General features: G+C 39.2%; 1 protein-coding gene across 1 annotated transcript in view; it reads right to left on the bottom strand.

The window, feature by feature from the left end:
* The window catches only part of NT5DC1 (5'-nucleotidase domain containing 1), a 124,244-nt gene extending 109,716 nt beyond the window's left edge, over window positions 1-14,528 (bottom strand). Inside the window, exons 1-6 of the mRNA XM_064707922.1 lie at window positions 14,230-14,528; window positions 12,254-12,345; window positions 10,569-10,640; window positions 8,930-9,036; window positions 7,224-7,303; window positions 3,481-3,562 (exon numbers count right to left, since the gene is read on the bottom strand). Of these exons, the coding sequence (XP_064563992.1) occupies window positions 3,481-3,562; window positions 7,224-7,303; window positions 8,930-9,036; window positions 10,569-10,640; window positions 12,254-12,345; window positions 14,230-14,322 (526 nt within the window). The 5' untranslated portion in view covers window positions 14,323-14,528. The remainder of the gene's footprint in view (window positions 1-3,480; window positions 3,563-7,223; window positions 7,304-8,929; window positions 9,037-10,568; window positions 10,641-12,253; window positions 12,346-14,229) is intronic.
* Window positions 14,529-14,736: the final 208 nt, after the last annotated feature.

Genomic DNA, 14,736 nt, shown 5'->3' with positions numbered 1-14,736 from the left:
TAAATGTTACAAATTTACTTTTCACTTGCTTCTTTGGTGCAGTTTTCACAATTAAGACAAATAAAGGTATCTAACTACTGCTACACTAACATTAGGAACTACTAATATTTTGCACAAGATTGGTTTTCCTTTGGCCAGAAAAGCATCTTTGCTTTTTGTTTCTTATATCTGAAGTTGCATATTAAAGATAAAACATACATATCACAGACATCTAGACTGGTTATGTTCTGCCAAGACCATAAACTTGTGATCGAAAACATGTATCCTAACAAGCCTTGTTATGGGCAATTTACGAAATCTGCTGCCATAGCAGCCATAACTTTTCACTTTCAAAATGACATATAATCTTATAAACTGATTGAAAATATTTCAAATATATAATTTTAACTATACAGTCACGGATGATACAGTTTGTAGAAATGTTAGGAAAATTACAGGGAAAGGCAAGTCTTCTGGAGAGAAAGTAGCCTTTAAGATAAGAAATGTTAACAAAATTCTGCTTTAAGAAGTTATATTTGGCAACATTTCCCTAAAAAAGCCATTGATTTTTCTGTCAAAAAATTCATCAAATCTTTAAATTTTCACAAGGAAAAATTATACAGTACTTCAGGCTCTTACTAATCCTCTAAAGAGCATACTTTGATTCCATAATACGTCCACATAGACTGACAGTGTAAAATACATTGTCCCATGATGTTTTCTTTAAAATTGTTCTGCATTACTATCTATAAACCATCCACTAAATCCAATACATTCAAGGTAATGTTAATCACCTTACAGTCACAAACTATTCCAATAATAAGAAAAAAGTATTGAGAATAAAATGGATTCTCGAATAATGTAATGCTTAGCTGGGATATCAATTGCAGACAGCTCTCTTGCAGGCATTACTAGGTAAGAAATGACCACATTGCAAATATCTATTTTCATTGCTATCTGACACCAGGCTTTTCTGATGGTATTGTTTCATAGATTTTTCCTTTCTTTTTCTATTTTTGAGTTATTTTTCACAATGGAATGTCTAAAATAACACAAGACTATTTGGGAACCCACTTCCTTTTTCAAGCCTCAGTTCTTCACTTCTTTACAAGGAGAAGAGTGGGTTAATACCCTTTATCGAGCTGAGTCAGGACAATCATGCCTATCTGAAAAAGCCATCCAAAAAAAAATCATAGGGCAATTATCTAAGGCAATTACCATAGCTAAGACAATGAAAAGCAAAATCCATCAGACACCTGATTATGATCAAAAAAATCCTGTGAAAAAGAAAAGGGACATAGAGACACAAGGGCATACTGACAACAAATCAAAGTGAACTGCAAACACTCATTGGATTTCAAAAAATAAAGCGGTCAGTCGTTCTGCTCCGCCACTGACAATGGCACCGCTAGGACCGCGTTTCCAGCTGGGAACTTTGCGTCCCCTCAACTGACCATTGAACAAGTTTGCCTTTAAAATTTTACCTTGACTAAATGCTAATGGGCACTACTTTTCTCTGAAGGGTTAAAACCTCTACAAGACATGGAGTTAAGTCAAAAGACTGTGGTTTTCAGGCCAGACTCTGGGCTATGATAGAAACTGTGGCTTCATGGTATGTAGATATTGGGATCCAGGTTTGAGAGTTTCCTCAGGAAGTTATGCAAGATGTGAAATTGAGGAAAAAAAAATCACTTTGTGAGCAGTGATAAAAGATTAGTGCCCTTATTCTCATATCACAGAAGGACCCAAAGCAAAAAGAGATGTTCCATAGGAATATCACTGGTAAGTGATACAGGAAGAAAATATCTCTGGTTCTTCTGACTCCCTGTTCAGTGCTTTAGCTACTGGACTATGTTATTAAATGGAAAATAAAACCACTGTGAAACCTTTCAAAGTGACGCATGACAGAGTATATCACTTTCTTGTATTACAATACTCGAGTAGTGCATATAATCTGTATTGTTTCGCCTCTGATATCACTGAGCTTTATCTATAAAACTTTTTTCTCTCACTTACTACACTTTCCTGTATTTTTAACACTCTTATGCATGCATGTGCCTCTGACAGAAACTAGAAACGATGAAGTCATATCGCAAATGTTGTTAGCAGATTCCAGATTTACATATAGAAATAGGTACCTGATTGATAGGTATAAACATATATGTCCAAGTGCACACACAAGCAGACACATATAAATAAAACTGAGCAATTGTATGACTTCAAAGTTTAGGCTTTTTTTTTGGATCTCATTAATTTCCAAAGAACACTTTTAAAAATGATGCTTTTTGTTGCATGATCCACACCTTTAAAAAAAAAGAGCTGTCATGGTTTGAAGAAAAGAATTAACAAAAATTCTAAAGAAATTATTGCAGTTGATTAGTGTTGATTTTGCATCAGTGGAAAAGAAAGGATATATTTATTTTGTGAACAAATGAGTTCCCAAGGAAATTCATAATTACCAATCACACTCTAAGCTCCAATGGAAACAGTAACAACAACAAACAAAGCAGTTTGGGAATATCTTGCTGGTTTTTACCATTTGCATCCTGATATCAATTTCCATTTTTGCTTGGAATCTCTCTGAAACAATTTTGTCAATTACATTTGAAAGCAGTACAGCAAGGGGGACAGCTGCTGTGAACAAAAAGTGAGTTTTAAGAAAGTCCAAACTACACCCTGTGTCTAGTGAATGTTGCATCAACCAAGGTAATTGTAATAGTAGTGCAGAATTCAGAACTGAGCTGCATACAAACATTTAAAAAGAAATATTGTTAAAAATAATTTCAATTAACTGCATGCACAAACAATGGTTAATTTTTATTATCAACTTATTATTTTATATGCCTGAGAGTAACTTTGAAGTTAATGTCTGTGAAGGAAGGAAAATAATTTCTTGCTGAACAGTATACAAGATGCTTTCCAACTCTAATTTATATAACATTATTACAATGTTGGTTTTGGGTGTAGAAACACTGTTACTAAAAAATGGTCCTCTGAAAATGTTAGGAAGTTCAAAACCTCTCTATTGTGTCAATATTACATGAAGAATTCTAATCAAAACTAGAGCACTAAAGATAGCCATCAAATATTAATACTTGAATTTCTTTCCCCAATTCATTTTGGGTTTTATATATCATTACAAGATCATAAGGAATGGATTCAAAGCACAGTTCAAGGATGTCCACATTACCATATCAATCACAGTAAGAAACCATTTGTCCTTCTAAATGGAGTTGAAATAGCAATAAAAATTGAAATATTGAGTGAAATAGTACATCAGAAATGTTATTAAAGTTATCAAAGCAGTGAAATGAAACCGAAATAGGCAAGATAAAGATGTTTTATTCCAGAGAAAACATGTGTTTACTATACAACTACTTAGAAACTTGAAAAGTAAAAGCTGTGCTGAGCAGCCAACAGTGTACTTGCAAACATATTTGCTCCAGCAAGCACATGTAATATTTTCAGCTGTACTAGTGAGCCTTCAGTGAACCCACTTACCTTTAAAAGCTGATATTTTATAATTATGTTGGATAGCAGCAACCATGTCCTTCCAGAAGTCATATTTTTTCTGACCATCATGCTGTAAGTGTCAAAAGGAACATAGTCATTATATCAAGTATCAGCTATTACAAGCTTTCATATTGAAACAGTGACAGAAAAGCCATGAATTAAAAAAATTATACGCAGTAAGACAGTCTTAAGACAATAGGATTCAGGACATCAGGATTCAATAACTCCCAGATTAACAGCGGGTAACTGCAGACAAGTTATGTCCCTCTTAGAGGGTTACGATGGCAGGAGGAAGGGAAAAGGAGAAATGCTGAATATCTGTGAGGAACTCTAAAACATTACAGCCGAAAGGGGCATCAGCTGTAACAGAACTTACAGAATGAGCATCCCATCCCACTGACATTTGGGAAAAAGAAATGCCCAGGGCTGCAGATGCTGAACTTAATTAGCATGTTGACATTATCAATATGCCTGGCATTCACATCACCTTCCACCTTAAGAACTGGCAAATCCCTTTCCTATAATTTAGAGGAAATGCCCTTCTGCCAAGAACCCTACCCAAACATGGCATAAAATACTTATCCAGAAGCCTGACTGAGCAGCATTTCATGGCATTGCGCTCCGAAGACTGCCAAACCCCAGCTCTGGCAGAAGGACAGGGGAAGGTGATCCATGCTTGTGAACAGTCTCTTGCCATTCTTAGAAAGATTCCCAGGCACAGCAGAGCTCCAGTTGACCTCGGCTTCCCCTCCAGCCTCTCATATGGGAGAGGAAAACCTCAACCAGCTGAGCCCCACAGCACTCTCAAACACCACAAATTTTACTAATGATGAATGAAACAGATGCAATTACAGAGCTAGCCTGTATTACAGAGCAGAGGATTAGCTACAGAGCCCGTAACAGGTGCTCAGTTACACAGTAATTTGGCAGCAGTAAAGCAGGTGGTATAGTCTTGGAGTTTATCAGTCATGGAAAGTATTTCTTTAATGCTGTTAGAGGCCTTCCACATCTACATCAGGATAAATTTCAAGGCAACTGCTAGCAGTTTCAGGGCACTACTGCTCTCTGTGTATTGATACCTGCACTGATACCTGAATAATGAGCCATTTTGTAAGCATGGGGTGTTTTGTAGAGAGGGAAAAATTCAGAAACTGAAAAAAACCTCCAAGCCCAAACCCTTATCAGCGCCAAACAAAAATGAAAACTATGTAGCTTATATATACCAAAGTAAACTGCTATTTCAGTCCAAACTTGTCATGGAGGCTTCCAGAGAACAGTCTGCCTTTACTTTCACAATCAGCAAGTCACACAAACAAGGTCTTTTGTGCATAACTGACAAGCATAGTTTGTTTATCATCCATCAGCTCTACAGGTTAAGAGCAGGAAATACAGTGCTGTGGCTTTCAGAAGTTTTTTTTTAATCCATTCCTATAGCCAACTGCCACAGAAATACATAAAAGAGCTAATAAAGAGAAAAGGTTTCATATGTCAGCTTCAGCTAACCAAGGGTGCTAACCAAGGGTGATTATTCAAAGCTATGTACAGAAGATACTGGGGACCATCTATCTAGGGGCAATGCAAGTAGCCTAAGCTAGCACTCTTCTCAAGACAGAAAGATTCACCTGCCTTCTCCCCTCACACTCTACTCTTACTTTGGAGTTTTGGGTTTTTTTGATTGCTTCTCTTAAAAAAAAATCAGTGAACTGAACCAAAAGCTCCTTGGAGTGCTGTTCTGAGGACAGATGGATACTAGTTTAAAACTGGGTGTACTTCCTTCAAAACATTTGAACTCAAAGGAGACTAAAGTAACTTAAACTAATTTCTTGCAGATCTTCAGCCACTGCATACAAGATATAAAGGAGTACTGACCAATTCCAAAAAGCACAGAAAACTGTATGCATGGCTATCCAGTACACCATGATTTTGGTGTGATTACAAAATGTGATTTTATTAGTTGAACCATCAAGACAAAGCATTGTTTTGTTTAGCTCATCAGTGTGAAGATCAAAGCCACTAGGAAGCTCCCGTGCTTTGTCTGAAAACACGCAAGAGTTCTGGTTCTGGACACAGTAAAAACAGATAGATTTTTAGCAGTGCAGGGTAGTCCAGCATCCAACTCATGTCCAAACCCATTTTGAACACAAATGTAGTAATTATTGCATCTGCTTCCAGTAGAAAGCTTTCCTGAATCCATAATGCTGTCTGGAAATGGTAAGAAAATATCACTTTGTAGGCAGACTTATAGAACAGGATACAGAAGGCTCTACTTTTAGAAATGAGGAAGAAGAAAATGTGATGCTTTCTAATCCTTAGGATGCAGCATTTTGCAGGCATAAGTTCTGGGCTGGAGAGGCTGACCACCTCCTGCCGTGCATCTTTCTCAAAGGGCTGATGCTAACCTTCCAGGGAATTACTGTAACCCTCTTGCTGAAACAGGGCTGACATCCAATAAAATACTTGAGTACTGCTAGGAGATAAAGAGGTTGCATGACCCACTTCTCGTGGCTCTCCGGAGAAATGACATGGGTTTAATTCCCTCTTGCTGAACATGGCACTGATCCCGGGTCAGCGCTCCAGCCTGTGAACTGGTAACTGGATGTGAAAGCTTACTACACATATGCTATGAGCTTTCTCTCTTCAAAAGTGAGTGTCTTGTGCTGAGTCTAAATTAAATATAAAGTAAACACAATACAGGTGTCACAACTGCAACAGGTTTCTAAGCTGTGAACAGCTTAGGGGGAGGAGATTAATCAGGCAGAAAATTAAGAGTCTTACCGAGCACCTGTCCTGCATGCTTCCCTGATAAGCTAACTCTTCACGCAGCACTTGGACTTAGGCAGCAATCTACTCAGCATGCTATTTTGGAGTGAAGGCTAAAGCAGCAAGCCACCTAATATCCAATGAGACCCAGACACTCATCTCACAGCTTGGATTTTCACTCTGCAGACAAGGTTAAACCCTGACAATTTTCAGGCCTGCAGCGCTTTGGCCAGAAGATTACCTCAGTACTCTTTTAACACCAACACAGTTACCCTATGAGAAGAACCCTCTCCTACCTCCAGCTGCATGCAAGTTAAACATTCAAATCTTCTTTTACACAACAAAACAATTATCACCAAATTACAAAAGCAGAATTTAGGACATTCTATCTACCTAAAAAGCACTGAAAAAGGTTCAAGCAATTTTCTTTTCCACCTTAAGAATTTAATTTACTGTTTACCAGAGGGAAAAAAAATTAAAAGATACTATGCCAGAGGTGTATTTATATCTGTGTGCACAGATCAATGTACTTAGGACAAAAACAAGCTTAAAAAAGGATGAAATGAAGCTTCATTCACTGTTTAACAACTCGCAAATAAGCAAATCATGAAATTCAGGAAACTTATACTACATTTATTTCAAGTACAATTGAGCATAATTAAAGGTGACTTTAAGAACTACATTGTGCATACCTCAGGGTAAACTTGAGGAAACAGCACATTTCCACTAGTATCCTAGTTATTTGTGCCCTCTGGTGGAAGAACTTTTATTTTGAACATGCCATGTAGCTCACAATCATCTTCAGAGAGAACTCTAATACAGTAAGTCCAACACAGAACAGTCCAAATGAGAAATAGACCTTGATGCTGTTCAATACCCAATTTGTATTCATTTAATAATGCATGCAAGAGATGTGGTGGTGGAAGAAAAAGATAATGCAATACATAACTTTCAAACAATCCAGTTCTTACCTGATCTAAGCTGTCCACAACTCTTGCACACAAGAGCGCTCCTGGCAGGTCAAAATAATTATCATACAAATAGTATTTAGCTGGAAAAAATAATTTAAAAAATATACTTTAAACACCCCTGTGCTGTATGTTTTAATCACAAATAAAAATTACATTTAAGTAATATTATAAGCTCCTATTTGGATTTTACTGGTAATAAGCATTATCTGTTTCCCAATCTCCATTAACAAGGGCTAACTTGTGATTGTCATAAATGGCAACTAAGAGTTGTTTACCTATATGAAGGCAGTGAGATTTCAGTAAGATATTTTAAGATTCTAAAAGCCCAGGTGAAAGAAAATGGGGAGAAGCATGAGTTTTAATTCAGGACAGTATCTTTCAACTCTTCCAAAATGTCTACTTCTCTAGCAGTGCAATACAAAGAGAGTGTTTAAGAAGTTCACAGACATTTGGACAGGTCTGACACATCCAATTCCTTTGCACACACATGCTGTGGACAGCTCCTTGGCCCAAGGGGAAGCGTGCTCACATTATTACATCAGTCCTGAAAACAGAACTGTATCAGGAGGGTGCAACTGTCCCCTCAGACTATGGTCATGCTCAACTAACTCTCTTCAAGAAGTGAAATTAAGCAGTGATTTCTTTTTCATGATCTTGTCTGTGCTGTCTCCGGTATACTCAAGAACAAGCCAGTAAAATGAGGATTAACATTCACAACAGAGACCAAGTGCGTGTTTCAGTGAAAAAGAAAAGCACATTTCCTATATAACCTCAGGAAAGCTCTCTCTTCCTCTGTTTTGCAAAAGATTACCTGCAGTTTAGAATAAGTATTGCATTTGCAGTCAGCAAAATCTCAAGGAAAGTATCTCCATTACATAACAAAATGCACCTTAAGTGACCACATCCTGTGTGTTACTCTCAACTGCCAAGGTCAAACTAAAACAGAGAGGAAACACAGAGCAAGAACGCAAACCTAGCCACAGCTCCTTTAAAGTGACTCCTATCCTAAACACAGAACTGCAAATGCCAGGGGAGAAGTTTTGTTTCTAGATTTGTTTTGTTCATTGCACCTGCACCTAGGCCTCCACCAATGGGACTGGTGGCAACAAGTCAACAAGTAAGAAAAATTTAAGATATGTCGTGAATGAGACAGGATATCTGTAAGGAGGTATTGAGCAATTGTATTGTACATCACTGTTCCTCTTGGGTTCTGAGGTTCTATCTCCTTATCAAGACAATAATTTTTAGTAGTATTATTAGCATATTTATAATAACAACATTTCACTTTAATTAAAAATTGTTCTCAACCCATGAGATTTACCATACTTTCTGATTCTCCTGTCCACTAGGCCTAGGCAGGATGGGAGTGAATGAGCAGCTTTGTGGTCCTCTGCTGGCTTGGGTAAAATCATGACACTGGTTTCATCAGTCTACTTCATCAATAATGTGTGTGCCCATCACTATAACCAAAATATGCCTATAATGTCAGCTCATTTGTCTTACCATAAAATAAATACCATGACATAAATTTAAGATGAATTCTAGTACTAGAAGTTAAAAAACAAAAACCAAGTATTCCCCAGTACATTTACCTGTTCCACTAATTCCCAGTTCAAGTATTTTTACAAATTTGTGTTAAGAACTAACAGTAAGAGGCACTGAAGGGACAGAGCAATTTCAAAGAAGACATGCTGAAGTATAGCTACCTGTGCGTGAAACCATTCCACTGACTGTATTAAAATGCTTCCACTCCTTCCTTCCATATACCTCCAGGACCTCTTCAGATGTCATGCTCTTTGTACCATGGCTTGCCCTGTTCCATGCATTGTTTATTAAAAAAAACCAAACAAACAAAACAACACAGAAAAGAGTTGAAAACACCCAAACTACAACTTGTGCAAAGCAACACACTGCAACTGAATTACAGTGCATGCAAGCTGCTTAAAACTGGTATCTTTACAGCTTAGAAGTTTCCCAGGACCTACTAAGCTTTTACCATATACATTCCAGCTCTCAATAAAGGCCTTACTACACAAAGGTCTGGTTGGCTGGGGGCACAGCTACTGTGCCTCACCTGCTAACACAATCACTCTGTATTGCTCGAATGTTTTCAATTGTGTCAGGACACTCGCTATACTTGAGCTATCAACATACACTGCACAATAAAGCACAGTGCAGAAAGCCTATACATCATTCTGAAGCCTGGTAACATCACAGAATGCAGGGCAGAACTATAGAAAAGTGCTAGTTTGAGCCCTGCAAGCAGCTTTTTAATACATTAGTACACACTAGCCTTTTTAGGCATCAAAAATTAACTACTTGGGCCATCAAATTGGATCCCATTTTGAAGCAATGTCAAGAGAGGTAACCCTGTACCAACTCTTCCCTTTAATGAGGTATACCCTGTTATCTTGAATTCTGCATTCAGTACTCCAAAATTCATGCTATTAAATGAATTTTAGGATACACAGCAATGACTCAAAAGTATTTCTTTCTTCTTTTAATGAGATCTGACTTTATTTAGCATCTTAAAGCTCCTTCAGAGAGCCATCAGAAGAAAAAAAAAAAAGTAGAGTCTGTCTTGCATTCTAAATTACACAGAATTTCATTCAGGAACAAAATTAGGGAGAAATGGGACTAGGATTGGCATATTTTAGATACATTTACTTTTCAGACTTTTGATTCCAAATAGCAGTCTTCTATATAAAACAAAAAAAAAAAAAAAAAAGGAAGGCAAGAAAGAAGAACGAAGAGTTTACTGAAAGTGACGACTGAAAGCAAAGTAGCTTTTAAGCGGAAATCCCCCAGAATTCTGAAAGTGAATGTATCAGCTTCTGTGGTTAATTTATCTCAGACTGTTTAAATTATAAGTTGTAAACTTGCAGAATTTTGAATGTCTACAGCACAAAGAAAATAGTCATGCCAGTCATTAGTATTAGTCAGTACTGCGCTCTAAGCCAGGTTACTCTCAATCCAAAGAAAAACTTTACCCAGGATTTTAGCAGAACTGGACAAAGAGTACATTGGTAGCCACCAAAAAAAATGAATTCACTTTCAAGATCAATGTGTCCTCAGAGTCTCAGATTTTATTAAAAATGAGATATTATCTACTACCAGCTAACATTAAAACATTACCAAAAGACTCCATCTGTAACATTAAAAGAAACTAAGTACCACAATATCAAACAGTATTTAAACTTTTACATCTAATAAATGAATGCATGCTGAAATAAGTATTTTAAATATTTATAAAATTGAGAGATAGCATTTAAGACGGAGATAAAATGTTAATGTATTTAACAACACAACTTATATTTAACTATATAGATTTATTGTCAATATTACCTTAAAACTGTTCCATCTTCTGCAAGTTTCAGGAAGTTTCCTTCTTCAATGTCCAACACCAAGCCTTTGCAACTAAGAATAAATTAATTTTAAGGAAGAAACAAAAAAAAATTATGCTTTCAGAGGACTGTCTTCTTATCTAATAGTGATATGCAGTTACAGAAGTTATGGTGCTTCTGTAGCTATGATGCTACAGAACACCAAACAAGTCACAACTCTTCCAATATTTCCATGCTTGAACAATCCTCTCTACACAAAAGTGCATATTATTACAATGAGAACTGGATTTTCCTTACATGGCAAAATCCTACTAAATAAACCCAGTTTCATGTCCAGTAAATTTAGGGACTGTTATATAGATTGGCTGGAGGTTTCAGGTCTAAACATAGCAAACTAAGAAATGTGATATTTAAATCACTTCCATTAAAGAATTTTTTTTGACAGCAACTCCTCTAGTTGTTACTTGACTGATTACACCAGTTATTACAGAAAAAAGGGGTAGAACATGAATCTAAATGAGGCAACTCAGTAAGCTAAGAACATATGAAGCAGAAGCATTGCCATGTTAGCCATGGGAGAAGTCCACAGGGAGAAGAGTTGACATCATTGGAGACACTTGGCAAGAGTTTCTAATTCTCCCTAATAAATCTTATGATCCAAATTTGCTTAGATTCTTTGAAAAATTAATTCAGAGTTCAGTGGTTAGAATAGAAGTGAATAAATGAGACTGAGGAAGCAATGGCACCTTCATCCTCTATGAGGCCCCCAAAAGAAAAAACATATTCCATGAAGGCAGCAAGCAGATGCCAACCTTTCAGGAATGACTTCTGGGCAAGAAGCAATGACACACTTGCTACCAGCACTGTGGACTTGCAGGTCCATGTTAATGAACCTCCTGCTTCAATAAGAGACCAAACCCAAGACATCTAGAGCTGAAAAAAGGATTTCTTGCATCATAGGCCTCAAAATATGATATAGATACATTGCTTGTCTCATGGAAGTTGAAATTAATCTCATTGGAAATTGTCCAGTGAAATATTGAATGGTAAAGAACCATTACACAAGAATATGCACATTATTTGAAAAAAAAAAGTATGTGTATCTAATAGTTATTTGGCCTTCAAGTCTCCACCCCCACGGCCTAGATAATAACCTTATCAAGTAAAAATATCAAGATTCAAGTTAAGTTCCTGCTCAGAGACCACTGAGTTCAGAGCAGGAACTTGGGTTTCAGTCTTTTTCATCATGGTTTTGTGCTTGATGTGCCACCCAAGGGCTACCTCCTGGCAGGTCACCTTTCCGTGCCTGTTGGGATTAATCTAATTTACACAAACAAAACAGCATCTGTTGGGGTAAAAATGACTAAAATCTGATGGTTACTGTTGAATAGAATGTAGAAGACAAAGATGATACATAATAAAAGAGAGTGAGACTAAAATGCTTGTGTCCATACAGCTGGAAGCACAGACAAAGCAAGCTTAGACGCTCAGTTCCCTCTCCAAAATACCCTGTTAGAAGTATCTCATGACAAATACTTCTTAGAACAAGTATTTGAAACTGTAATTTTGGATTTATCCATTGCACTTGACAATCATAACATTAACTGCCTAATAAACAAAGCTGTTCTCTGAGCTTTGTAAAAAAGTTACAGCGTAAAGGAACGACATTATTTTCAATGTACTCACCAGAAATCTAAGCTGTCTGGAGCTAGAGTCAGCAAATCTTCATCATATCCCTTCTCTGTTACCAGATACTGGGCAAAACTATCATATATTAGCTACAAATGAAAAAAAAAAAACATTGCATTTATTATATTAGTGAAGTGAGATCAAAGCCACTGCTTCCTTGGAGAGCGGCAAGATGCAAGTGTTAATGCTTCCTAAGTGAAATCAAACTATGGAGCTAGGGGCGCTGTCCCACTGCCTCCAATGGGAAATTGTGCCTGAGGTTATTTAGTCATGACTGGAACACATACAAGAGTTCTGGTGCAATGTGTTCACCACGACCCAGATTACAACATTCTACTTTACTGCCCCCCTGTGCTTCAAGACTGTTGGGAAACCAAGATGGTAAGTACTTAAAGGCTACTCACTATTTCCCCCTCCCCAGTCATCCTTTTTGCTTTATTTTTTTTTTCAATTTAAAATGTTGTGGTTACTGACATTCAACAAGCAGCTTCCAAACCAGTAAACATTTATCCTTAGGGGTATTTTAAATCTATTTGAAGGAATTAATTTTGAAGAAAATAGGCAAGTACTGAATAAACAGTTATTATTTCTAAGTTCAAATGGCCTAGCACGACACTCAGCAATTTATTAATGTACTGTGCGGGTAAAGTTTTACAGGAAGCTCTATGGAGATGCTGCCGAGTCCAAAAATAGTAATTGCTCTCTTTTTCTTGTGGTTCTTCAATTAAAGCTGTTCCCTGGCCTTTTTTCTTTAATTACAACAGATTCTCTTGGATTTAGTATGAATAACATCTGAGAAAAGACATATTATGGAAGACAACGCTGGAATAGTAAGAACTAACTACATCTTCAGCTGGGCCTATGAGCCTTTTAAAGTATTTCTTATTTCCAAAAGATAAGGAGGCATACAATGGGCATGTGTCAGTCTGCCTCTGTCTCCTGTGAGAAGATAAAGAGTGTACTAAGTTTAGTAAAAGTTTTGGGATTTTTTCTCCACTTTGCTTGGTTCGTTAGCATTTTTAAAAAACTCTTATAATCGATTGTCTAATGTTTGCCTTCATCATACAGAATTTGTATCAGAAGGAACGTGCTTGTGTATGGCAAGAATATGGAAAGTAAGCCCAGTGTTACACAGTTTCCACCTAGAAATTTAAGAGCTCTTACACTTTATTGTTACTGTTGAATCTTCCTTTGTAAGCAAGACACCTCTCCACTTAAGTTCACACATAGCTAAGGGAAGCAATGCACTTTTTCAGCACAGGATGCCTATTAATAAATGAGACAGCTCATAAACATTTGTTTCTATACCAAATTCTGAAATTATCTTGCAATTAGCGTGGGAGTCCTGTGCAGTGCAAAATGTACTGTAAGTGAATGGAGACAAAGAAAGGGGGAGAGTGAGACACCATGAGCATCCACGACACAAGATACCTCCAGAACAGTCCTGACATCAACAGAGAAGGACGAGTCAGTGTAAGATTACCAGGGAGTTGAAAAACGAAAGTGACAAGGGCGGGAACGCACAGCACAGGCAGCAATTTCTCTTCGAAAGAGACCACAGGGCTAAGTCAGAGGTGCCTCTAAACTCGGCGTTTTATTACAAGCACCAGAAAGTTCGCAAGGTCCAAAGCGCTGCGGGCTCCTCACTCTGCAGCATCTCTGGATTTAGCGGCCAGGCTCTACCTTTTCCTCAGCGCCGCTACGGCCAGGAAAGCACAACCATTTTCAAGGAACGAGACATGGCTGTCCCCTCCGCTCGGGCAGAGAGGCCTGCTGAGGAAGCGCCCGGCGAGAGATGCACTTGCGATTCTCTTATCCTCCGTGGATGTCTGAGGTTCCGGGGCGGCCCCGGGCTCGCTGCCCCCGCCGCAGGGCTGCCGGCCCCTCTTGCCTTCGGCGGGGCATGCGGCGGCAGCGGGCGGAGCGGGGCCCCTCCCGCGGCTCCCCGGCCGCGCCGCGCCGCCCGCACTCACCCGTGCGCTCTGCGGGAGGTGGTACCGGCAGAGCGTGTGGTCCAGGTCGAAGCCCACCACGTCGCACTCAGCCAGGGAAAAGTGCTGCTGCATCGCCGAGCCGCCGCCACCGCCGCGGGCGGGCGGAGGGGGAGGAGGAGAAAGAGGCGGGAGGAGGAAGGAGCGCGGGCGGCGCTTCCTGCGGAGCCGAGCCGGGCAGAGCCGAGCGGGGCCCGCGGGACACCCTCGGCCCGCTGTGCTCCGCCCCGGCGGGGCCGCCCTCACCTGCGGCACAGCCCCTCGGCGAGCCCGGGGATGGAGGGGCGGGCGCACGGGGGATGGCCGGAGGCGTGGCCAAGCGCTCGGATTCGAAAAACACGCTTCCCGCCGCGGCGTTGTGCGCTCGGAGCCGGCGTGGGAACGGAGGGCCCCGCTCGCCTGGCAGACCGCGAGTTCTCGGGGGCTGTGTGCGCTGGGACATGGTGAGCAGGGAGCAGCGGTGGTTAGTGGCAGGACAGCCGGTGCCAC

This window comes from Zonotrichia leucophrys, chromosome 3 (genome assembly GCF_028769735.1).
Source record: "Zonotrichia leucophrys gambelii isolate GWCS_2022_RI chromosome 3, RI_Zleu_2.0, whole genome shotgun sequence".
Taxonomy (NCBI): Eukaryota; Metazoa; Chordata; class Aves; order Passeriformes; family Passerellidae; genus Zonotrichia; species Zonotrichia leucophrys.
This window is presented reverse-complemented; position numbering and strand designations above follow the sequence as displayed.